At 42.8% G+C, this 24,739-nt stretch overlaps 1 protein-coding gene across 1 annotated transcript in view; it reads left to right on the top strand.

The window, feature by feature from the left end:
- Positions 1-24,739, top strand: part of LOC126335755 (limulus clotting factor C-like) — a 119,188-nt gene that overhangs the window by 37,892 nt on the left and 56,557 nt on the right. The window contains exon 3 of the mRNA XM_049999212.1: positions 6,396-6,499. Within this exon, the coding sequence (XP_049855169.1) occupies positions 6,396-6,499 (104 nt within the window). The remainder of the gene's footprint in view (positions 1-6,395; positions 6,500-24,739) is intronic.

Below are 24,739 nucleotides of genomic sequence, written 5' to 3'. Positions count from 1 at the left end.
AATTTTCATTTTTTAAATTTTTTATGGTGCGCACGAAATCTGTAGAACACATTTTTGAAGTGAAGCCGTGAGGAGCGGTCGTCAGTCGTGCTTGGTTAGCTCAATTAGTAGAGAGCTTGCCCGTGAAAGGGAAAAGTCCCGAGTTCGAGTCTCGGTCTTGCACACAGAAAGTTTCAACGAAGAAATATCTCTATCTGTTCTGTTTCGTAAAGTCTTGGCTTCTCCGCGTGGTTCATCAAGTTCTGGCATAAATTCAGCAGCTAAAAAGTTAACCTAGATGTATCTCAGAAAATTAGATTTTACTCTTTATTCACAGCTTAAATCTAGCCCACCCGAAAGAGCCAAGATGCACTTTGGCATATCAGAATCTACAACTTAGGTACATATCGTTGTTACTGACATCACTCACTGATTAACGTTGGAACACATGGGGCTGCGGCGAAACCCCACGTCAACATGTGCGCTGAACGGTCTGCTACGAAACGCTTGACTGCACCAGCATTTCGTCTAATCTTCCACAGATCGCTGCTTTGTCTGCTTTGCAAAGCGAGTAAGTCTTCACGTTCTGTGATAATAACTGGACGTTCACCATCTTGTCGCCTGGTCGTGGTTTCACCGCCGTTCAGTCATTTTCCGTCAGGAGCACTAGAAAAGGCGACCAGTGTCGCCGTTTTCGAGATAATTGTAGCGGTGCGTAACGATCCGCCCTTTGTCAAATTCGCTTACACAGTTGACTTTCCTGATTTTCAGCCCTTATCGTCGCTAGAATTATCCCTCTTTCGTGTCTGTTCATCTTATACAGGGTGGTCAGAACCAGTCTGAAAAGCTTGTGTGTTCCAGGGTAACATGTTAAGAAAAAAAATCGATGCGTTGCACCGTTTCCAATTTCGTTAGCACTAAAGTTAGCCAATGAGGTCGTTCCGCGGGCGGATTCAAGCAGTCTGCCAGAAATGGTGTTCCCAAGCGTGTTCTTTGTTTGGTTTCCTCAAACCAAACAAGGGAGAGCGATATAAAAACTGGGCCTTGAATGGCAGCAAGGGTCGAACACGCTACCGGCAATGGTTTCCTGCGTGTTTTTTCCAATTTGTTTTCCAACAACAAAGGATACGTTTGGCAACACCACCTCTGCCAGGCTGCTTGGACTGAGCGCGCAAAGACCTGATTGGCTAATTCAGTGCTATTTAAATCGGATATGATGAAACGTACGGAAATTTTTTCTTAACGTTTATTTCTTAGCACAACCTGCCCTGCAACACCCTTACAAGTTTTCCTGACTGCTCCTGACCAGACCGAATATTTTCCTTGTCGCATCACGTGTCCGCAGCCGTACCTGACAGCATTCATTTTCGTGGTGAGAATTCTCAGGGGTTTTTGGCACGTCTGTGTATTTTTTTATGAGAGACATTTATGTGAAGTCGAGACAGATGGGAAAAAAGTGTTAAGTCAAAAGTAATCGCCATGACTGTTAATACGTTAATGCCACTGTAACACTAGTGGTCAGTGCCTTCATGGAAAAATGTTTTCATGCTATGATTGTACCCAGGCTGAACCCTCTGTCCGAAGCAGATCGACGGCCACAAGTGTCTCCCTTCACGGGCCCAAAAATATAGAAATCGCATGGTTAGAAATCAGGACATTATGGAGGATGTGTAAGGGCTTGCTAACGAAACTTCTGCAGCGTACTCGAAATAACCTCGGCAAAAAGTGAGCTGGCCCCATGAAGGCATCCATAAAGGCACTGCTTCCTTTTCTGACAGTGGGACAAATGTGTTAACAGTCGTACATTAGAACTCTGTATTCATTTGTTTGCTATTTTCTTTTACTCTTTTATCTATATAAAAGAACTGTCTGAATGTTGCACATGAACTGGCATGAATAAAGCACGCAATATTTTAACATAATTTCAGATGTGTTAGTAATAACTAAGTATTATGCTATTTAAGTGGGGGAAATCTACGTAGAATAACTACATTAAAATGAGGAAAAATATAATAACTACAACAAAAGTTTGTGTGCTACTATTTGGCCAGCTGGGGCACAGACATCTGTTCATCCGGAACCACAAAACACTCGCTACTAGTCTATTACAATATGCGGCATTGGTAGGCCACCAATTTTGTAATTTATAATTCTGGGCTACACTACCCCAACACTACACTACGCTCCGCAACAATTCAGTACACTACTGTACCTGGTATTAGAACCAAGCTGGATCTCTCATTTGTCTGAATGATTACCCCCTGGCGTGCTGAGGTGCAACTCAGGATTCAGAGGCCGTGCTGCTATGCAACGCAAGGTGTAGAGGTTGGGAGATGGCTGTCAGGGTCTCAAGATGTCCTTCCTGACCCTTCCTGAGGGTCATCTCCTCACTGCTTCCAGAAGGTTGTTGTAGGTATATGTTCTGCAGTGGCATGTCTTGTTATCATGCTGTAAGGCCTCTTCTTGGTTGTCTCTCAGCCATATAGGCTTGCTGTTCATTGGCCGATGTCTTCAATGTAAGCGAGCTCCGCTTACATTACAGTTCCTCATTCCTTATTACATTAGAGACTGTTGTATTTCCAAATGCGTTCCTTTCATGGTCTGTAACATCTTATCTAATAGCACACTCCCAAACGATGTGATCCGGGGTACAGTGTCTGTGATGCGCTGTCGTACTTTCAGTAAGTAGCTGGGGTATGAACCATGCCCCGACAGATAGCGTATAACTCCCTTGGTCGGAAGGAAGTACATCATTCTTGTTCTTTCTTTTATGTTAGTAAGGAACTGGTAGGTTCTCCTTCCTGTTGCTTCTCTGTCCCAGATTTCTTGCCATTCTCTATCAATGCATGCTTTTGTTTCCTTATTCGATACGGCTCTTGTGTCCAGTATCTCCTTTACCTTAGCATGCTCTCGAATTTTCAACCAATATTGTGCACGTAGCGCACAATAGCGTGTAAGATTGCCTTGTGGTATTTTTCTTTTTTGGGTCATCAGTCTCCTGACGGATTTGATGCGGCCCGACACGAATTCCTCTCCTGTGCCAACCTCTTCATTTCAGAGTAGCACTTGCAAACTAAGTCCTCAATTATTTGCTGGATGTATTCCAATCTCTGTCTTCCTCTACCGTTTTTGCCCTCTACAGCTCCCTCTAGCACCATAGAAGTCATTCCTTCATGTCTTAACAGATCTCCTATCATCCTCTCCCTTCTCCTTATCAGTGTTTTCCACGTGTTCCTTTCCTCTCCGATTCTGCGCGGAATCTCCTCATTCCTTATCTTAACAGTCCACATAATTTTCAACATTCGTCTGTTGCACCACATCTCAGATGCTTCGATTCTCTTCTGTTCCAGTTTCCCCACAATCCATGTTTCACTATCAGACAATGCTCTACTCCAGACGTATGTTCCCAGAAATTTCTTCCTCAAATTAAGGCGTATGTTTGATACTACTAGACTTCTCTTGACCAGGAATGCCCTTTTTGCCATTGCTAGTCTGCGTTTGATGCCCTCCTTGCTCTGTCCGTCATTGGTTATTTTACTGCCTAGGTAGCTGAATTTCTTAACTTCATCTACTTCGTGACCATCAATCCTGATGTTAAGTTTCTCGCTGTTCTCATTTCTGCTACTTCTAATTAATTTCGTCTATCTTCGATTTATTCTCAATCCATATTCTGTACTCATTAGATTGTTCATTCCGTTCAGCAGATCATGTAATTCTTCTTCACTTTCACTGAGGGTAACAATCTCATCAGCGAATCGTACCATTGATATCCTTTCACTTTGAATTTTAATTCCACTCTTGAACCTTTGTTTTATTTGCGTCCTTGCTTCTTCGATATACAGATTGAACAGGAGAGGAAAAAGACCACATCCCTGTCTTACATCCTTTTTAATCCGAGCACTTCGTTCTTGGTCGTCCACTCTTATTATTCCCTCTTGGTTCTTGTACATATTGTATTTTGCCCGTCTCTCCCTATAGCTTACACCTATTTTTCTCAGAATTTCGAACATCTTGCACCATTTTACATTGTCGAAGGCTTTTTCCAAGTCGACACATCCTATGAATGTGTCTTGATTTTTCTTTAGTCTTGCTTCCATTATCAACCGCAATGTCAGAATTGCCTCTCTCGTGCCTTTATCTTTCCTAAAGCCAAACTTCAATTTTCTTTTATATTCTCCTGTATATTATTCTTGTCAGCAACTTGGATGCATGAGCTGTTAAGCTGATTGTGCGATAATTCCCGCATTTGTCAGCTCTTACAGTCTTCGTAATTGTGTGGATGATATTTTTTCGAAAGTCAGATGCTATGTCGCCAGATTCATACATTCTATACATGAACGTTAATAGTAGTTTTGTTGCCACTTCCCTCAATTATTTTAGAAATTCTGTGGGAATGTTATTTATCCCTTCTGCCTTATTTGAAGTCCTCAAAGCTCTTTTAAACTCTGATGCTGATACTGGCTTCCCTGTCTCTTCTAAATCGACTCCCGTTTCCTCTTCTACCACATCATACAAATTTTCCCCCTCATAGAGACTTCCAATGTATTCTTTCTACCTATCCGCTTTCTCTCCTGTATTTAACAGAGGAATTCCCGTTGGCTTTCCTGTAGGCTGAGTCTGTCCTTCCGACAATCATTTCTTTTTCGATTTCTTCACATTTTTCACGCAGCCATTTCGCCTTAGCTTTCCTGCACTTCCTATTTATTTCATTCCTCCGTGATTTGCATTTCTGTATTCCTGAGTTTCCGGAACGTTTTTGTACTTCCTCCTTTCATCGAGCTTATGAAGAATTTCTTCTGTTAACCATGGTTTCTTCGCAGTTACCTTCTTTGTGCCTATGTTTTTCTTTCCGACTTCTGTGATGGCCCTTTTTTAAAGATGTCCATTCCTGTTAAATTGTACTACCTACTGAGCTATTCCTTATTTATGTATCCATAGCCTTAGAGAACTTCAAGCATATTTCGTCATTCCTTCGTACTTCTGTATCCCACTTCTTTGCGTATTGGTTCTTCCTGACTAATGTCTTAAACTTTAGCCTACCATTTATCACTATTATATTGTGATCTGAGTCTATATCTGCTCCTGGGTACGCCTTACAATCCGGTATCTGATTTCGGACTCTCTGTCTGACCATGATGTCATCTGACATCTTCCCGTATCACCCGGCCTTTTGCAGGTGTACCTCCTCCTCTTGTGATTCTTGAACAGAATATGTGCTATTACTAGCTGAAACTTGTTACAGAACTTAAGTAGAACGAGGGTGACTTCTTATGCTGGAAGTCGTCAGCCGCCAATGGAACTAAAAACATGTTTGCCCAAATGTTGAGGATTTTAATGCCTTTCTGGCAGACGATTTTTACATGTGGATGAAAATATTTCTTTTGATCGATGTTAATTCCAAGGTACCTATATACACTTCTTTTCTTTTCACAGGTTGGTCGTTTATTCTAATTGCGGGATTTCTCATTAATCATTATGTTCATTTTAGTAACTTTTGTGCTCTGCTATCGTTAGTTTGTTTTCTGTGCATCACTTGCATAGTCTACCCAACTGTTTCCCTCCCTTTTAGCCCTCCTGTTAGCAGATACGATAATTAGCAGATGATCTGCGTGAGCGATGCACCCTAATATACTCTGAAGCTGGTTCAGTAATGGCTCTATGCCGACACCTCAGAACTCTGGATCAGAGCCCTATAGGCAGCCTTTCACAATTTTCTTTCCAGGACACTAATTGCAATCTGTGAAATAATGTCGTAGACTGTTATAGAGATAACTTGGACAGTCTACCTGCTTCAGTGTTTTGAACAGGGCAGACCACCACAAATTGTCAAACGCCCCACTATTATCAATCATTATGCCTGTAACATACTTGTCGTCTGAGGTATTCACAATATTCATTACGTGATTTATCTCATCCTCGCTGCTCGCTGGCTTACTCTTTCATGAAACCTTACTAAAAGAGGCTATTGGCTTCAAATCGTCTGTGGTCCCTCAGGCGGCGGCGAAGAAACTTTTACTTTTGATCTTATAAACAGTTTACTTACTCCCCGTAGAGGTGTCTTATATGTGACTGTAGGCTTTCCCGGCGTTAACTATTGATGAAGGTTTCTCGAGTCTCCAGCCGGGTGGTAGCGTTGATATCTCGCAACGTTTCGGGAAGTGTCATAAAACCCATCTTCTGGCGAATATAGTAAGTTTACTTACTTTTTCACAAACTACCACATTTTCATTTGATTGCCTCTTATAGTTGAAAAGCGAATACGTGTTAATCATGGAGTAAGACAGCCCACACTATTGCTTATTGCTTGCTTATTGTGTGAACTGATATCCTGGCTAATGTCTCTGATCTTATTATACCGTGCTAATTAAGTGGATATCTTTTCTCGATTTGACACACATCTGTGTTATGTTTTGCAGCAGCGCATTGCCTGTGGCGCTTGGAACCGCCCAACCTGCGAGTGGCTCTGGGCAAGCACTACCGGAAGTACAGCATACACAGCAATTTCACCCAGATCAGGGACGTGAGTACGACCGCACGTGTCGCTTACCCATCTCTGCTTAATTTAACGAAATCAAGTTTCTTTTGCTGTATCTGTCATATTTCGCTTCTTTCTTTTCAATTATTTTGTTTCGCAGTAACAAAACTCGCGACCAACGCAAATACGCCGCCTGCCAAAAGAAGTGCAGCACCCAAAAGGGGAGGAACGAAATGAAACTTTTAACCTTCCCGTAGAAATAAAAAAATATATAAAATAATGCTGCGTAACCTTCCCGAACAGAAAATAAAAATTATTAAATTTGGATCATTAAATTCTGACGTATGAAAACTGATAAATCTTAACTCATGAAAAACTGATAAATTTTGACGTAAGCAGCGCTACACCATGGCCCTGTGAAATCAAACTGAATCTGTCCGTGAGAAATAAACTTAAAAATTCTTACCTCGTGATGGTGTCGCCGGATAACGCTGTCTATATATGTGCTCGTAAATGGCACAACTTAGTGCAATGCTGGCCTATCTACTAATACTGGCTAACATTTGTACGAGATCTGAATTACGAGAAAAACTGACTTTACTTAGTGACACAGCTGCACAGCTGGTCGTCTGATTACTAAAGAACACATGACTATCATTCGACAAAAATTTTGGAATAATTTAATTTAGATAAATGACTGGATCGAGACTGGCAATAGCTTAAGGAGAAATTATACTTTTATAGTTGACTGGTAAAAACAATTATATTCTGAAAATTATTTACGTTATTGATAAGGATCTACAGTCCATTACACGGGAAAACTGAATATATTACAAATCTGGGTCAACTGGTGCTGTCGCTTCACAAAAGAGAAGATTGAAACAAATTCATATTAACATGTCAGACAAGTGACTTAACTACTCGCATGCCAATAAAATAATAAAATTTACCTTACAGTAGATGGTTGACTTAATTACACTATTGATTTTTCATTATATTAACAAATATTTATTTCTTCATCATATCTCATTCTATGGTACCATTTAGCTCTGCGGCTAATCACAATTATTATTCAGTTCCAAATAATAAAATTTTATAATTTGTTCTGCACTGTGAGTTTAACAACTACTAACTGTAAACTGCGCTGTACCAGCGACAGACTACAACTATACTGTAACAGCGAGCGACTGCAACTGCGGCAGAGACTGCTCTGAACTGCGACTCTATTCCAGCTCTCTTTTAACAGGGGCAAAAATATTTTATGTGTCAGGCAGCGCCTGTGAATTGTTCTAGCAAGTGAGATTACATTTGCTCCACGATTACGAAATCGAGTGAAATTTACATAGGACTTGGGAGTGTGGGCCCACTTATCACTATGACGTCATCCAGGGTAGTGCAGATCACTGAACACAATGCAATGCCGTTCATCAGGAGTCCATGCTTCTCGCTTATGATGCAGTTCCAAATGCAGTTGTTTGCAATCTATAGAGTTTACAATGAAATTTTCCTCGAGACATATGAGTCTCATTTTTATGTATGATAATGATGGAAGCTGAAGAAATGAATTAAAATTTTCCCCACTACGTCCATCGCTGGGATGCTATTTCAATGCCAGAGAGCCTCGGCAATAATGACTATCTAAGAAGGTGAATATAAGCTCAAGATATGAAATGAAGTTTGTGTTGGAGTGGGCACTGGAATTCGGTAGGAGAAATGTTAGCTGCCTAGTAAGCAAGGAGACCCGGGTTCAATTCCCAGCCGTGGCACAAATTTTACTTTATTTCTTCAGATTCCACCATTATCGCAGTTGTTTGTGTTGCGTTGTTAATGGCAGCCTATGCACGGGACGGTAGTTCCTTAATCTAGCTGCGGCTAGTTTGTGACTATTGGTGTGGGATTACACATGATGTTGCAGGGAGTCTATTATTTGTTTTTGGTGCCTGGCTTAGATGTGAAGGGAGTAATTACGTGCGTGGCGCACAATGCACGGCGATCCTACCTATAGTGGTCCGACATAGAGGACCGTAATATTGACGACAAATATGTATGCCCACACTCTCCCATGCAGTGCAATATTGGGCTACTGTCACATTCAAATGACAGAAATTCTGAATATTGCACGATTCGATTAGCTGGGCAAATGGAGACCCACAATGAGCCCCCTTTCAGAGTTTACGCCAACCAGACGGAATTTTCACACTACTATTACAAATACGATTTTTGTCCAAAGGGGTATTTCGTCTGTCTATGTACTTTCTTTCATTACAGGAAGAAGCCAATGACAGACAAGCTATAATAACTGACGAGCAATTTTTTAACCCTGTGTTTGAGAGCTGTGGGCTTGAGGATAGATTTGGTTCTGGTCTCCAGCTTGGGAAATTTATTTGCCATTTATTAACTACAGATAATGCATCTGCTCGTGGAAAACTAGTTTCAGAAATGCTAGTTAAGCTAATGAACTTAAGTGTGGCATTTTTAATAATAAAATAGAACAATTAGGTGTACCAGCTAGAACAATACAATTAATTTACTTCCTAATGCTATTTATGTGTGGAAAATTTACTTACATTCGAAGACAGCTAAAGTAATGATAGTTATATTTTCAAAATTTACTGTTTACGCTGAAATGTCTAAACCAAAACAACTAACATACACTCCTGGAAATGGAAAAAAGAACACATTGACACCGGTGTGTCAGACCCACCATACTTGCTCCGGACACTGCGAGAGGGCTGTACAAGCAATGATCACAAGCACGGCACAGCGGACACACCAGGAACCGCGGTGTTGGCCGTCGAATGGCGCTATATGCGCAGCATTTGTGCACCGCGTCTGTCAGTGTCAGCCAGTTTGCCGTGGCATACGGAGCTCCATCGCAGTCTTTAACACTGGTAGCATGCCGCGACAGCGTGGATGTGAACCGTATGTGCAGTTGACAAACTTTGAGCGAGGGCGTATAGTGGGCATGCGGGAGGCCAGGTGGACGTACCGCCGAATTGCTCAACACGTGTGGCGTGAGGTCTCCACAGTACATCGATGTTGTCGCCAGTGGTCGGCGGAAGGTGCATGTGCCCATCGACCTGGGACCGGACCGCAGCGACGCACGGATGCACGCCAAGACCGTAGGATCCTACGCAGTGCCGTAGGGGATCGCACCGCCACTTCCCAGCAAATTAGGGACACTGTTGCTCCTGGGGTATCGGCGAGGACCATTCGCAACCGTCTCCATGAAGCTGGGCTACCGTCCGGCACACCGTTAGGCCGTCTTCCGCTCACGCCCCAACATCGTGCAGCCCGCCTCCAGTGGTGTCGCGACAGGCGTGAATGGAGGGACGAATGGAGACGTGTCGTCTTCAGCGATGAGAGTCGCTTCTGCCTTGGTGCCAATGATGGTCGTATGCGTGTTTGGCGCCGTGCAGGTGAGCGCCACAATCAGGACTGCATACGACCGAGGCACACAGGGCCAACACCCAGCATCATGGTGTGGGGAGCGATCTCCTACACTGGCCGGACACCTCTGGTGATCGTCGAGGGGACACTGAATAGTGCACGGTACATCCAAACCGTCATCGAACCCATCGTTCTACCATTCCTAGACCGGCAAGGGAACTTGCTGTTCCAACAGGACAATGCACGTCTGCATGTATCCTGTGCCACCCAACGTGCTCTAGAAGGTGTAAGTCAACTACCCTGGCCAGCAAGATCTCCGGATCTGTCCCCCATTGAGCATGTTTGGGACTGGATGAAGCGTCGTCTCACGCGGTCTGCACGTCCAGCACGAACGCTGGTCCAACTGAGGCGCCAGGTGGAAATGGCATGGCAAGTCGTTTCACAGGACTACATCCAGCATCTCTACGATCGTCTCCATGGGAGAATAGCAGCGTGCATTGCTGCGAAAGGTGGATATACACTGTACTAGTGCCGACATTGTGCATGCTCTGTTGCCTGTGTCTATGTGCCTGTGGTTCTGTCAGTGTGATCATGTGATGTATCTGACCCCAGGAATGTGTCAATAAAGTTTCCCCTTCCTGGAACAATGAATTCACGGTGTTCTTATTTCAATTTCCAGGAGTGTATTTCCACAACACATGAACATCTACAATTACATGCCAGACCCGTTAACTGTAATCTGAGCATCGTTTTCTTGTTGTTAGTTATTACTTTGAGACAAACGGAAGGATGGCTGTCAGACTTTTACTCGAGTACATAATAATTCAAATTCCAAGGAAGCCAGGTGCGGACAGGTGTGAACATTACCGAACCATCAATTTAATAACTCATAGTTGCAAAACAAAGAGATGAATTATTTGCAGAAGCTGGAAAAAATTGTTAAAAGCCGACCTCGGGGAAGACTGGTTTGAGTTCTGCAGAAATTTAGGAACAAACAGTGCAATACCGTCCCTGCGACTTACAAAACAGACTGAAGAAAGGGAAACGTACATATTTATAGCACTTGTAGATTTAGAGAGAACGTTTAACAATATTTATGGGACTCCACTGTTTGAAATTATTAAGGTAGCAAGAATCAAAGTTCAGGGAGTGAAAGGTTACCTAAAAGAAAGTGTTATGAATTGTAATCGAATTAAAACAGAATATACTGAGGAATTGGTTTACGAAAACGGACGCTAAATTTTGTTACTTTCACAATAAATCAAGTAACAATGGCAGAAGTAGTGAAGACATAAAATACAGACGCAATAGCAAAGAAAGCACATATGAAAAGAAATTGTTAACATTAAATATAAGTTTAAATGTTAGGTAGTATTATCTGTAGGTACTTGTACGAAAGCTAAACTTGTACGCTGCTCAGTACGAACAAGAAGAGGTCAGACCCTTTGGAAAAGCGGTGTTGCAGGAGAAGGAGGAGATGAGTAGATCGTGTAACTAATGAACAGGTACTGCAGTGAACTGGGAATGCAGTAGGGTGGATGTGAATGTAGGAACGAATCGATTCGATTTGATAGCTGGTGACTGGAAGATATGTCGTGCAAATGACCTCAATCCAAAATGATTAAATCTTCGATCCTCTGCACTGACAATGCGGATTTGTTGGCCTACTTGCAGGAGTGGTTCGTGTCCTGTAATTATTTCACATTAGGTGACCATGTCATGCGAGCTTTGGGCAACACCTTCTTGCCTACGTTACTGGATACAATGATAAGATAAAATATTCACTGAGAAAAAACTGCCTGAAGTTTATTAGGTAATTTAGAAAATAGTAGGGGAGACCGGAGACAATTTACAGGGATTTCTTTTCGTAATTCTTTAAATTTTATTGTTAAGATTTATCGTGTTTAGTCTTACAAAATGGTTATTAAAGTATAATTTGATATGTATACTTCTAACCCAACACTACATTTAAGAGTGCAAAATAATTTTGCATAGGGTCAAGTCGAGTGCACTTGTGGGAGCGAGTTTACGCGTATCATAGAACAGATTAATAAGGAAACAAACTACACTACTAAAATTTTCAAAATATGTTTTAGTGGCAGTAAACGAAGTTACAAGCCTGCTTACACAGTTTAACAAGGCAAAATACAAAAAAATTACTGGCAGTAAACAAGTTTTTGTGGCGAACTTTCATCTGTTAGCATAATATGGCCTACATAAAAGTCTGACTGTTTATTGAAGCCTTATTCATTAACATTGTCCGAGTTGCAATTTATGCACACGACAAATAATGTTTCCCGCAGCACAAACGTTGAGAGCCCACTTTTTGAATCTAAGGCACTGGACCCATTCTTAATTTTTTTGGTTAGGTTGTACCGACGTTCGATACCACACTTGTTAGGGGTTGCAGTTATCGACCGCGGTCCGTGTTAGTAAAGTTGGACCCGCGAGTCGCGGCCAGCGCAGCTAGGGCCGCTCCGCGGCTTGTAGTAAGTTTCTAGCGAGCTCTCGTCCACTCTTGCTCGGGACGTCCAGTAGTAAAGTAGCACAGCCTTCAGCTGATAGGAAGCAACCTCTAACAAGGTGCTTGGTAACGTATGGCCTAAGTGAGACCTCAATAGGTATCTGTTTGTAATGCGGCCAAAAAGAATCCTGTACAACCAGTTAAGTAACGACTTCTTATTATTTTAGTCGTTGGAGATCCAGACATGCAGCCAGCACCTTATCGACGTTACTGGCCATCCTGCTGTGATTTATATGTTTCTGTTTAGCACTGGCCACCAGTCAACATTGGCGACGACTCGTTCATCGTCATCATAACAGTTGGTTGTATCGTTTCAAGCAGTAAAGACAAATGCAGTTTTCATTCTCTTCATCAGACTGCTGCATGTTATAAGGGAAAGGAAGAAGAACTGAATAAAAAAAAATGGATGGGACGTTCATTGGGACAGAAGTACAGGGCACTGTGGAAGGACTAATCTGTGAGAGTTACTGGGAGGAAGGTAGAGGTACAAGATGACAGACGGTATAAAAGGAAACAGAAATTAAACGTAACTGAAGAGGATCGCAGAAGACAGGAGATCATGGAGAGTTACCATGTGAAAAACTGACTTTGGGCAGAGAAACTACGGTAGTAACTTACAGGCTTTCAAATTAATCAGATGTACCTCCTGAAGCAGAATAATCTCTTGCAATGGAATATATTACAGAGTGTCTCAAAATAAGGTTTATATTAAATCTGTCAGGATAAAATAGAGGTTGAACTCTATCGACAAAATTTTTATTTATTATTGAAATTACAGTTTAGGGATTTCCTTCTTAAAAATAATGTCATTTAAATGCAATCCAGCACGCCTGTGGCACTCATTTAAACGACGAGCAAAATTTTGCATGACTGCTTGCCATGTAGACACTGGGATGGCTGCCACTTCGTTACGGATATTTTCTTTCAGTTGCCCCATATAAGTCGCATTATTTGCATACACTCTATATTTGACATATCCCCATAAGAAAAATCCATCGGACTCAAATCTGGACTGCATGGGGGGCAATTTATGTCACCCCTCCTGGAGATCAATTTGTCAGGGAAAGGTTCACGATTTGGCAATATAGACGCCTTGGACGTGTGTGCTGTCGCTCTGTGTTGCTGAAACCATATTCTATGGTTACAACTAGGTAAGGTTTCTAATTCAGGCACCAAAAAGTCATTTAACATCGTCACATAACGTTCAGATTCTACTGTAGCTTCACAACCGCTCTCGTCCTCGAGCCGACTTAGCAGCTCATACAGTAACTGTTGCCGATTGAAGGGGTTTCACATACTTCAGTTTAGGGTTCTTTGCACTCCAGTAGCCGTAATTTTTGTTTCTTGACGCAAGCATTCACATAAAAATAAGCATCGTCCGAAAAAGAATGCTGTTAAAACAAGGGCACTCAGTCACATCATTAACAAACTGTAGTCTATATCTGGCATTCTGAGACTTCATTTCTTGCACCATTTGGGTTTTGTAAGGGCACACTTTAAAGTAATTTTATAGAATTCGGTGCAGTGATGATATATGCACATTTAAAGTACTTGCACACTTACGAATGGAGTGGTTGGGATCGTCACGAACCAACTAATTTACACCTTCCACGGATTCGCGCGTTCTTGATGACTTTGGTCGCCCGGATTTCGTTGTGGCCAATGTTGAACCGGTCTTCAAATGGTTCAAATGACTCTGAGCACTATACGACTTCTTAACTTCTGAGGTCATCAGTCCCCTAGAACTTAGAGCTACTTAAAACTAACTAACCTAAGGACATCACACATGTTATTGTGGTCAAGATACACACGAAGCCCACGTCTACCACAGTAGTTCAAGTTTATATGCCAACTATCTCCGCAGATGACGAAGATATTGTTGAAATGTTTGATGAGATAAAATAAATTATTCAGGTAGTGAAGAGAGACGAAAATTTAATAGTCATGGGTGACTGGAATTCGATAATAGGAAAAGGAAGAGAAGGAAACGTAGTAGCTGAATATGGAATGGGGCTAAAAAATGAAAGAGGAAACCGTCTGGTAGAATTTTGCACAGAGCATAACTTAATCATAGCTAACACTTGGTTCAAGAATCATAAAAGAAGGTTGTACACATGTAAGAGGCCTAGAGATAATCCAAGGTTTCAGATAGATTATATAATGGTGAGACAGAGATTTAGGAACCAGGTTTTAAATTGTAAAACATTTCCAGGGGCAGATGTGGACTCTGACCACAATCTATTGATTATGAACTGTAGATTAAAGCTGAAGAAACTGCAAAAAGGTGGGAATTAAGGAGATGGGACCTGGATAAACTGACAGAACCAGAGGTTGTGCAGAGTTTCAGGGAGAGCATAAGGGAACAATTGACAGAAATGGGGGAAAGAAATACAGTAAAAGAAAAATGCGTAGCTTTGAGGGATGAAATAGGGAAGGCAGCAGACGATCAAATAGGTAAAAAGACGAGGGTTAGTAGAAATCATTGGGTAACAGAAGAGACACTGAATTTAATTGATAAAAGGAGAAAATACAAAAATTCAGTAAATGAAGCAGGAAAAAAGGAATACAAACGTCTCAAAAATGAGGTCGGCAGTAAATGCAAAATGGCTAAGCATGGATGGCTAGAGGACAAATGTAAGGATGTAGAAGCATGTCACACTAGGGGTAAGATAGATACTGCCTACAGCAAAATTAAAGAGACTTTTGGAGAAAAGAGAACCACTTGTATGAATATCAAGAGCTCAGATGGAACCCCAGTTCGAAGCAAAAAAGAGAAAGAAGGAGGGTTGTATGAGTACATAGAGGGTCTGTACAAGGGTGGTGTACTTGGAGACAATATTATGGAAATGGAAGAGGAGGCAGATGAAGATGAAATGGGAGATATGATACTGTGTGAAGAGTTTGACAGAGCACTGAAAGACCTAAGCCGAAACAAGGCCCCGGGAGTAGGCAACATTCCATTAGAACTACTGATAGCCTTGGGAAAGCCAGCCCTGACAAAACTCTACCGTCTGGTGAGCAAGATGTATCAGACAGGCGAAACACCCTCAGACTTCAAGAAGAATATAATAATTCCAATCCCAGAGAAAGCAGGTGTTGACAGATATGAAAATTACCGAACTATCAGTTTAATTAGCCACGGCTGCAAAATACTAAGACGAATTCCTTACACATGAATGGAAAAATTGATAGAAGCCGATCTCGGGGAAGATCAGTTTGAATTCCGTAGAAATGTTGGAATACGTGAGGCAATACTGACCCTACGACTTATCTTAGAAAATAGATTAAGGAAAGGCAAACCTACTTTTCTAGCATTTGTAGACTTAGAGAAAGCTTTTGACAATGTTGACTGAAATACTATCTTTCAAATTCTGAAGGTGACAGGGGTAAAATAGAGGGAGCGAAAGGCTATTTACAATTTGTACAGAAACCAGATGGCAGTTATAAGTGTCGAGGGGCATGAAAGGGAAGCATTGGTCGGGAAGGGAGTGAGACAGGGTTGTAGCCTATCCCCGATGCTATTCAATCTGTATACTGAGCAAGCACTAAAGGAGACAAAAGAAAAGTTCGGAGTAGGTAATAAAATCAATTGAGAAGAAATAAATACTTTGAGATTTGCCGATGAGATTATAATTCTGTCAGGGACAGCAAAGGACCTGGAAGAGCAGCTGAACGGAATGAACAGTGTCTTGAAAGAAGGATATAAGATGAACACCGACAAAAGCAAAACGAGGATAATGGAATGTAGTCGAATTAAATCGGGATATCCTGCGGTTATTGGATGAGGAAATGAGACGCTTAAAGTAGTAAAGGAGTTTTGCTATTTGGGGTGCAAAATAACTGATGGTGGTCGAAGTGAGAGGATATAAAATGTAGACGGGCAATAGCAAGGAAAGCATTTCTGAAGAAGATAAATTTGTTAACATCGAGTATAGACTGAAGTGTCAGTATTTATATGGAGTGTTTCCATGTTTGGAAGTGAAACGTGGACGATAAATAGTTTGGACAGGAAGAGAATAGAAGCTTTCGAAATGTGGTGCTACAGAAGAATGCTGAAGATTAATGGGTAGATCACAGAACTAATCAGGAGGTATTGAATAGAATTGGGGAGAAGAGAAATTTGTGGCACACCTTGACTAGAAGAACGGATCGGTTGGTAGGACATGTTTTGAGGCATCAAGGGGTCACCAATTTAGTATTGGAGGGCAGCGTGGAGGGTAAAAATTGTAGATGGAGACCAAGAGATGAATGCACTAATCAGATTCAGAAGGCTGTAGGCTGCAGTAGGTATTGGTAGATAAAGAAGCTTGCACAGGATAGAGTAGCATGGAGAGCTGCACAAACCAGTCTTTGCACTGAAGACCACAACAACAACACAAAAACTGAAATATGTTCTTCGTCCTATTAGATGCACTAAAGAGGTAGCGTAATGTTTGTGGGAACCCTCAGTAAGGACGGTACTAAACGTCTGTTATGGCACTCCAGCAAGAATGGTCCTCGAGAAAAGTGCAGCTTGCCGCATGAAACGATCAAGAGTCTTAACACCTATAGTGCTGTTCCCCCTATGTTATATGGCCTTTCGAAGGTTCCCTTCTGTCCTACAGTGAGCAATATCGGCGCTCCGACATATCGTGTAGCCAAGCATCTTGCTTCTCTGTTAAGTCCACAAGTTGGTCGGTGTGAACATAATATCAGGAACTCAGCTGATTTCTTGGGTTGTTTGGAGGGAATGCCGTTGAATGACTGATATTTTAGTAACTTTTGATGTGGTTCCTTTCTTCACTCGTGTTCCTCTGTCTGATTCGTTGCGGTTAATTGAGGTTAGATTTGGTATTGAATTAACTAATCTCTTTCGGCATGTGTTGACATCCACTAAATTTTTATGCAATGACCAGTATTACGAGCAGACAGATGGAGTTACGATGGGTAGCCCGTTGTTTCCTGTGACTGCATATTTGTTTACGTAAGACTTCGAGGAACGTGCCTTAGAGTCGGCACCCTTGAAACCCGCCTGTTTCTTCAGATATGTTGATGATGCTTTTTTGTTTGGCCTCATGGTAGAGGTTCGAATCCCGCCTCGGGCATGGATGTGTGTGATGTCCTTAGGTTAGTTAGGTTTAAGTAGTTCTAAGTTCTAGGGGACTGATGACCTCAGATGTTAAGTCCCATAGTGCTCAGAACCACTTGAACCATTTTTGAACCTCATGGTAGAGAGAATTTGAATGCATTTTTAGAACATCTGTACTCGATACACCCTAACTTTCGTTTTACGATGGAAGTGGAAGAAGATGTTTGCCTTGCCTTTCTGGATGTTTTAGTTAGTAGGAAGGTTGATGGATCATTCGGACATGCAGTTTACCGGAAACGCACTCACACTGACTTGTATTTACTGGCTGATAATTGTCACAATCTGGCTCAGGGGTACCTCGTACCTTGGTACACAGGGCACATGTCATTTCCGATACTGAGACTTTGCCAGCTGAGCTGGCCCAGCTTGAAGCGACATTTCGTCTAAATGGGTATAGTGAAAGACAGATTGAACGTGAGTTGCGCTATCGACCAACTGTGCATAGGGTATTGATGATAATACTGAGTCGTAGGTAGCACTTCCAGCAAGATCGGTCGTATTTTATGGAAATACGATGTGAAATGTATTTTCCGACCTCTATCTACATTTAGAGTGCTTTTGGGTTCTGTTAAGGATGATCTTGGTTTACGTGAGGCGGGTGTATATCGTATTCTTTGTAGCTGTGGCATGGCATATATTGGTCAGATTATCAAGACCGTGGAGGACCGATGTACTGAGCATAAACTCCACACACGATTACAGCAGCCAAGTAGATCTGCTATTGGGGAACAATGTTTGGATACTGGTCAGCCTATGTTTTACAACAATACCGAGATGTTGGCATGCACGTCCAGCTATTGGGACGCGTTATTAACGAGGCTGTTCAGATTAAATTAGAGAGCAACCTTGTAAAAAGGGATGGAGGTTTTTGCTTAACCCTGGTTGGAATCCTCCTCTCTCCCTCGTCAAAAAAAAAAAAGAGGGACAGAGTCAATGTTACATAAGTTGTTAGTTCGTAGTCTTTCACTATCGACACCTCTGACTTTGGTCATCTTTGGTGGCACTAGCGTTCAGTGTGTGTGTGTGTGTGTGTGTGTGTGTGTGTGTGAGTGCGTTTCATCTTTCGTGAATTTCTCCAAGAACCGAGGTTTTAAATTTGTCGGTACATCGCCTGTCAGTTGAAGTTTGTGCCTTGAAAATGGCGGGGTGTACTCCCGCCGAAAAATATAGGCGGTCGCTGAAAACATTACTTGGCTGAATTCCTGTAAGTTGTTTGAAAATTGTATACACTAGGGGATGGAGGTTTTTGCTTAACTCTGGTTGGAATCCTCCTCTCTCCCTTGTCAAAAAAAAGAGGGACAGAATCAATGTTACATAAGTTGTTAGTTCGTAGTCTTTCACTATCGATACCTCTGACTTTGATCATCTTTGGTGGCACTAGTGTTCAGTGTGTGTGTGTGTGTGTGTGTGTGTGTGTGAGTGAGTGCGTCTTATCTTTCGTGAATTTCTCCAAGAACCGAGGTTTTAAATTTGTCTGTACATCGCCTGTCCGTTGAAGTTTGTGCCTTGAAAATGGCGGGGTGTACTCCCGCCGAAATATAGGCGGTCGCTGAAAACATTACTTGGCTGAGTTCCTGTAAGGTCTCAATTTACAGGATGTGTATGATAGTGACGTACTAAGTTATGCACGTCAAATTGTGCGCGACAAAGATTACAGTAATTTCAAGGGAAGCAGTGGATGGTTGCATGACTTCAAACAGTACTATAAAAATAGAAAACGTAGGATAGCGAAATTTCAAACAAAGATGCAGAGCAAACTGCGGAATTGGCCCGAAAAAATGTGGATGAGTTAAGCAAACTCATCCCCTCGTTCAGTAAGGAGTTTGTTCTCAACTACGACCATTTGGGATTTGAAGAGGACATGCTTATTAAAGAAACCCCGGAAATTAGAAGTAACAAGAGTTCTACCAAGATCAACCAACATTATTGCTTAAATGCATTCGTATTAAATGATACCGACTGTTAATATGGAAACTAATTTATTGTGCTGCGAGAAGTTGGAGGTGCTCTGCCCCCTACGACTCATTTTCGTGTGCGTTATCTTGGAAGGGGAGTAGTGAATATTTACGTCGCAGCAAGCAAGAGTGGGAAACTGAGCGAGAGACAACTACAAATCTGGTATGAGTCCTGATTTTGGCCAATAACTGGTCAAAATAATTTGTTTTTGCTTGATTCCTGGGATACATATAAAAATTATAATGTCTTTTTCCAAAAAATCAAAAATTTGTAAAATTGATTAATTGCGACTTCTTGTAATATCTTTTTTCTTGTTTATCGCTGTGTATGTACACTGTTGGCCATTAAAATTGCTACGCCACGAAGATGACGTGCTACAGACGCGAAATTTAACCGACAGGAAGAAGATGCTGTCATATGCAAATGATTAGCTTTTCAGAACATTCATAAAAGGTTGGCGCCGGTGGAGACACCTACAAAGTGCTCACACGAGGGAAGTTTCCAACCGATTTCTCATACACAAATAGCAGTTGACCGGCGTTGCCTGGTGAAACGTTGTTGTGATGTCTCGTGTAAGGAGGAGAAACGCGAACCATCACGTTTCCGACTTTGATAAAGGTCGGATTGTAGCCTATCGCGATTGCGGTTTATCGTATCGCGACATTGCTGCTCGCATTGGACGAGATCCAATGACTCTTAGCAGAATATAGAATCGATGGGTTCAGGAGCGTAATACGGAACGCCGTGCTGGATCCCAACGGCCTCGTATCACTAGCAGTCGAGATGACAGGCATCTTACCCGCATGGCTGTAACGGATCGTGCAGCCACGTCTCGATCCCTGAGTCAACAGATGGGGACGTTTGCAAGACAACAACCATCTGCACGAACAGTTCGACGACGTTTGCAGCAGCATAGATTATCAGCTCGGAGACCACGGCTGCGGTTACCCTTGACGCTGCATCACAGACAGGAGCGCCTGCGATGGTGTCCTCAACAACGAACCTGGGTGCACGAATGGCAAAACGTCATTTTTTCGGATGAATCCAGGTTCTGTTTACAGCATCAGGATGGTCGCATCCGTGTTTGGCGACATCGCGGAGAACGCACATTGGAAGCGCGTATTCGTCATCGCCATACTGGCGTATCACCCGGCGTGATGGTATGAGGTTCCATCGGTTACACATCTCGGTCACCTCTTGTTCGCACTGACGGCACTTTGAACAGTGGACGTTACATTTCAATGTGTTACGTCCCGTGGCTCTATCCTTCACTCGATCCCTGCAGAACCCTACATTTCTTCAGGATAATGCACAACCGCATGTTGCAGGCCCTGTGCGGGCCTTTCTGGATACAGGAAATGTTCAACTGCTGCCCTGGCCAGCTCATTCTCCAGATCTTTCACCAATTGAAAACGTCTGGTCAATGGTGGCCGAGCAACTGACTCGTCACAATACGCCAGTCGCTACTCTTGATGAACTGTGGTATCGCGTTGAAGCTGCATGAGCAGCTGCATCTGTACACGCTATCCAAGCTCTGTTTGACTAAATGCCTAGGCGTATCAGGGCCGTTATTACGGCCAGAGGTGGTTGTTCTGGGTACTGACTTCTCAGGTTCTATGCACCCAAATTGTGTGAAAATATAATCACATGTCAGCTCTAGTATAATATATTTGTCCAATGAATACCTGTTTATCATCTGCAATTATTCTTGGTGTAGCAATTTTAATGGCCAGTAGTGTAGTTGTTGGAGGAAATATGTTCTGAGTGGTTGAACTGTGAAGTTGTGTGTTGGCAATAGTGGCAATATTTTGTTAACAGTGATAGTCTGTAGATTGAATTAGTGAAGTTGTGCACATTTAAAACACGTTTTAGCCTTTTAATAGTAAAATTGAGTGTACCCGAACCTATTAAGTCCCCCAGCGTAATTGTAATTTATCCGAGCTAGGACTGTAAAGAAATCTACAATGCAATACTTCGTCAGAAGTTAAGTAGCAGAGAACTTTGTTATGTTTTCATGTTATTGCTACGTGAATATTTCCCCCTTGTCTTCATTAATGTTCGAAACTGGAGACAGTACTGTGGCTGTTCGTAACATTATTTTTAGTTAATTGCTCAAAATGTTAAAATTTGAGACATTCCAAAAGGAGGAGGATGTTAGGGTGTGCATACAAAACACTACCTGCAAACTGTTTTCAGAATGAGCCACGCTGCCTTGGCTGTATGTGAGCTGTACATCTCTGCGTTCATCTTTGTGAAGATGGTGTAGAAGTGAGGGTCACAGAGTGAGGCGCCACGCTGCCGCGGGCTGACGCTCACCTCACGCTGCAGGTACCGGGAGCCCTCCTTCGTCTGGGACACCGGCCCGACTCCGCTATCGCCGTTGTAGGCGCCACCGCCTGCGGCACACAGAGCAGTGTAACAGAGTTGTATCAAGATCAGCTAACATCACTGCCTTAACGCATTCGTATACAATTACGCCGCCTGTGAACTTGGATGGTAAATTGCCTGGAAAGTTATTTATTGTCTGCGAGAAGTTGGTGGTGCTCTGCCCGCTACGATTGTTTCTCGTGTGCGTGATCTTGCAAGGGCAGTTGCGAATATTTAAGTCACAACAAGCAACAGTGGGAAATTGGGCGTAAGACAACCACAAATACGGTACAACACCTGCTGTTGGCCAATATCTGGTCAAAATAACTTACTTTTGCTTAATTCCTGGTCTGCGTATCAAAATCGTACTCCTTTAGAGCAAAGTATCCCTCTTGAAAAGCGTGTGACATTTCAATTCATACCACCCGGAACCACTGGAAAAATTCAGGCTCTAGGTATTTGTACCTAACAGAACATATTATCGGACTATCTGCGGGTACGCCTTAAAAGATAGCCAGTTTCAAGACAAATTCCACGACACACTGTTTCAAATTTGGTTGCATACCATCACATTCCATCAGTTCTCATCACCTCGTTACACCTATGTGATTCTATATGCATTTTTCAAGAGTGGATACTTAGCTGGAGTCCTGCACGGTTTGCAAGTATCAAGCAGTTCGCCTTCGATCTTGATGGTACGAACCTTTGTGATCACCGTGGCGCGCCATGTTTCATTCGGTATTCACAATGCAAGTAATTGGTTTGTTTTGAACGTTTCTTGAATGTCGACGGTGTCCATTTTATGAAGTGTAATACATGCTCGTTCTTCCCATAGATGGTTGATCTCTGCACCTCCTGGACACTCATTTTCTGTCACCTTCCTGAAGAAAATGGTGATTCATTAGCAGCAAATATGTTTCCTGTCATAATTATTAACACAGTACTTTCAAATGAGCCTTACTAAAGATTGAACCTGCGACCGCGCACTCAAGGGGTTCCTTGTGAGTATGCCACAAGGGAGAGCATTAATGATGGGAGGGGTGCGGGGGGGGGGGGGGGTCGGCTCAGCTCCAGGAAGCAGCTTACATGCCGGTGCGCAGGCGATAGAGGTGGACCACGGAACATCACGTAACTCGAATAGCGTCTGCGAAAATTTGAAAGAGAATGAGAAGAAACAACGGGATGCTCGTGGTTTTGTAAGCTCACGGTGCCAGGCTCGCACCACCTGGCACCGTTGTTAGGAAAAGTGGCGGTGACTTGTCAGGACTACCCATCGACTCTTCCCTAGCTCAAGCTAATAGCGTTCATCCTCTACAGTTGGCAGGACGTGACCAAGTAGTGCCGAATAGACTGGTGGAGTGCAGTGCTTGGGGCCCATAGTGCTAAACTGTCGGGTCTGTAGTGTATCCCTTGGCCCAACACCCAAAATTGGTGGCTTTTTTGCTGGCCTGACGATTCCCAGACGGCAGTCTGCGACGACGGAAAAGTGGGAGTAGAGTTTAGCGGGGTGACTATCTGTTCTGGCAATATCTTTAATTGGCCAATATTTAAGCTATAAATTTTCTAAAAGAGAGATCGGCAGCTACTCCTTCGCACTCTGTTTTAGAAACGAAGAGCTACAGGAAGAAAATAAATCTGTGGCACAATTTGACTAAAAGAAAGAATCTGTTGCTAAGACACCTCGTGAGGCATCAGTGAATCACCAGTTTGGTTAATGGTGGTTAATGGTGGAGGTAGAGCAAGGATTGACAACAATAACTAAGATGAAGTGGATGTCAACTGCTGTAATAACTCTTACGAAAAAAATGTCGCAATACCAAAAAATAATTAATGTAGATAATGCAATTTTGGGAATACATTTGTCTGTGCAACATATTTAAGTGATTAACATTGCAAGATTACAGGTTAAAGGAAGCCGAGAAAGCCATTTGCAAATGTGAAATGCTGCTACATTAGTGACTGGTGTAACCGCCAGAGTCCTGAATGCAAGCATACAAAACGTGCGTGCATTGTGTTGTACAGGTGCCGGTTGTCGGTTTGTCGTGTTAATGCTGACAGTTTTGGAGTTTTCGTCCGATGATGTCCCGTATGTGCTCGTTTGGAGACAAATCTAGTGATAAGAGCAAGCCAAGGCAACATGTCAACACGCAGTAGAGCACGTTCGATTACAGCAGCGGCCTGTGGACGACCGTTATGCTGTTGGAAAACTTCCCATAGAATCCCGTCACGAATCATAGAACAACAGTCGAATCACCAGACCAGACCAGTCAGGGTGTGAGGGACGAGAGAGCTCTTGGTGTCATACCAGGCCATAACTCAGGTGTAGATCCGCTGTGTCTAGCACGCCGGCGGGTTGGTTGCAAGCCGTCAACAGGTCTCCTAACCAACAGACGGCTATCACTAGCACCGACGTAGAACCAGCTTTCGACAAAAAAAAAAAAAAAAACACGACAGGCGTCCACCCTGCCCCCCACCGAGCTCTCGCTTGACACCACTGAAGTCGCAAATGGCACTGGTTTGGGGTCGATGAAATGGACGCTATATGGCTTCTGGCCCGAAGGAGTCCTTGAAGGAATCGATTTGTAACAGTTCATTGTGTCACTAAGGGGCCAACTGCTGATCAGATTGCTGCTGCAGATGCAATACGATGCACCAGAGCCATTCGCCGAACACTACAGACTTGCAATTCTCGGTAGTGCCACGTGGCCATCCGAAGCCTGGTCATCTTGTAACCGTACACTGTCGTGACCACCGCTGCCAGCCATCATGTTCAGTGCTTACGTTCTTGCCAAGTGTCGCAGAAGGAACATCCGGCGCCTCGCAGCCGTATTACACGATCTCCTTCAAACTCAGTGATGTTTCGATGTTGGCATCTTTGTTACCTTAAAGGCATTCTTGACTGACATCAACTCGCAACGTC

Source organism: Schistocerca gregaria, chromosome 2 (genome assembly GCF_023897955.1).
Source record: "Schistocerca gregaria isolate iqSchGreg1 chromosome 2, iqSchGreg1.2, whole genome shotgun sequence".
NCBI classification, from domain to species: domain Eukaryota; kingdom Metazoa; phylum Arthropoda; class Insecta; order Orthoptera; family Acrididae; genus Schistocerca; species Schistocerca gregaria.
Note: the sequence above shows the minus strand (reverse complement) of the source record. Positions and strands in the feature narration are given on the sequence as shown.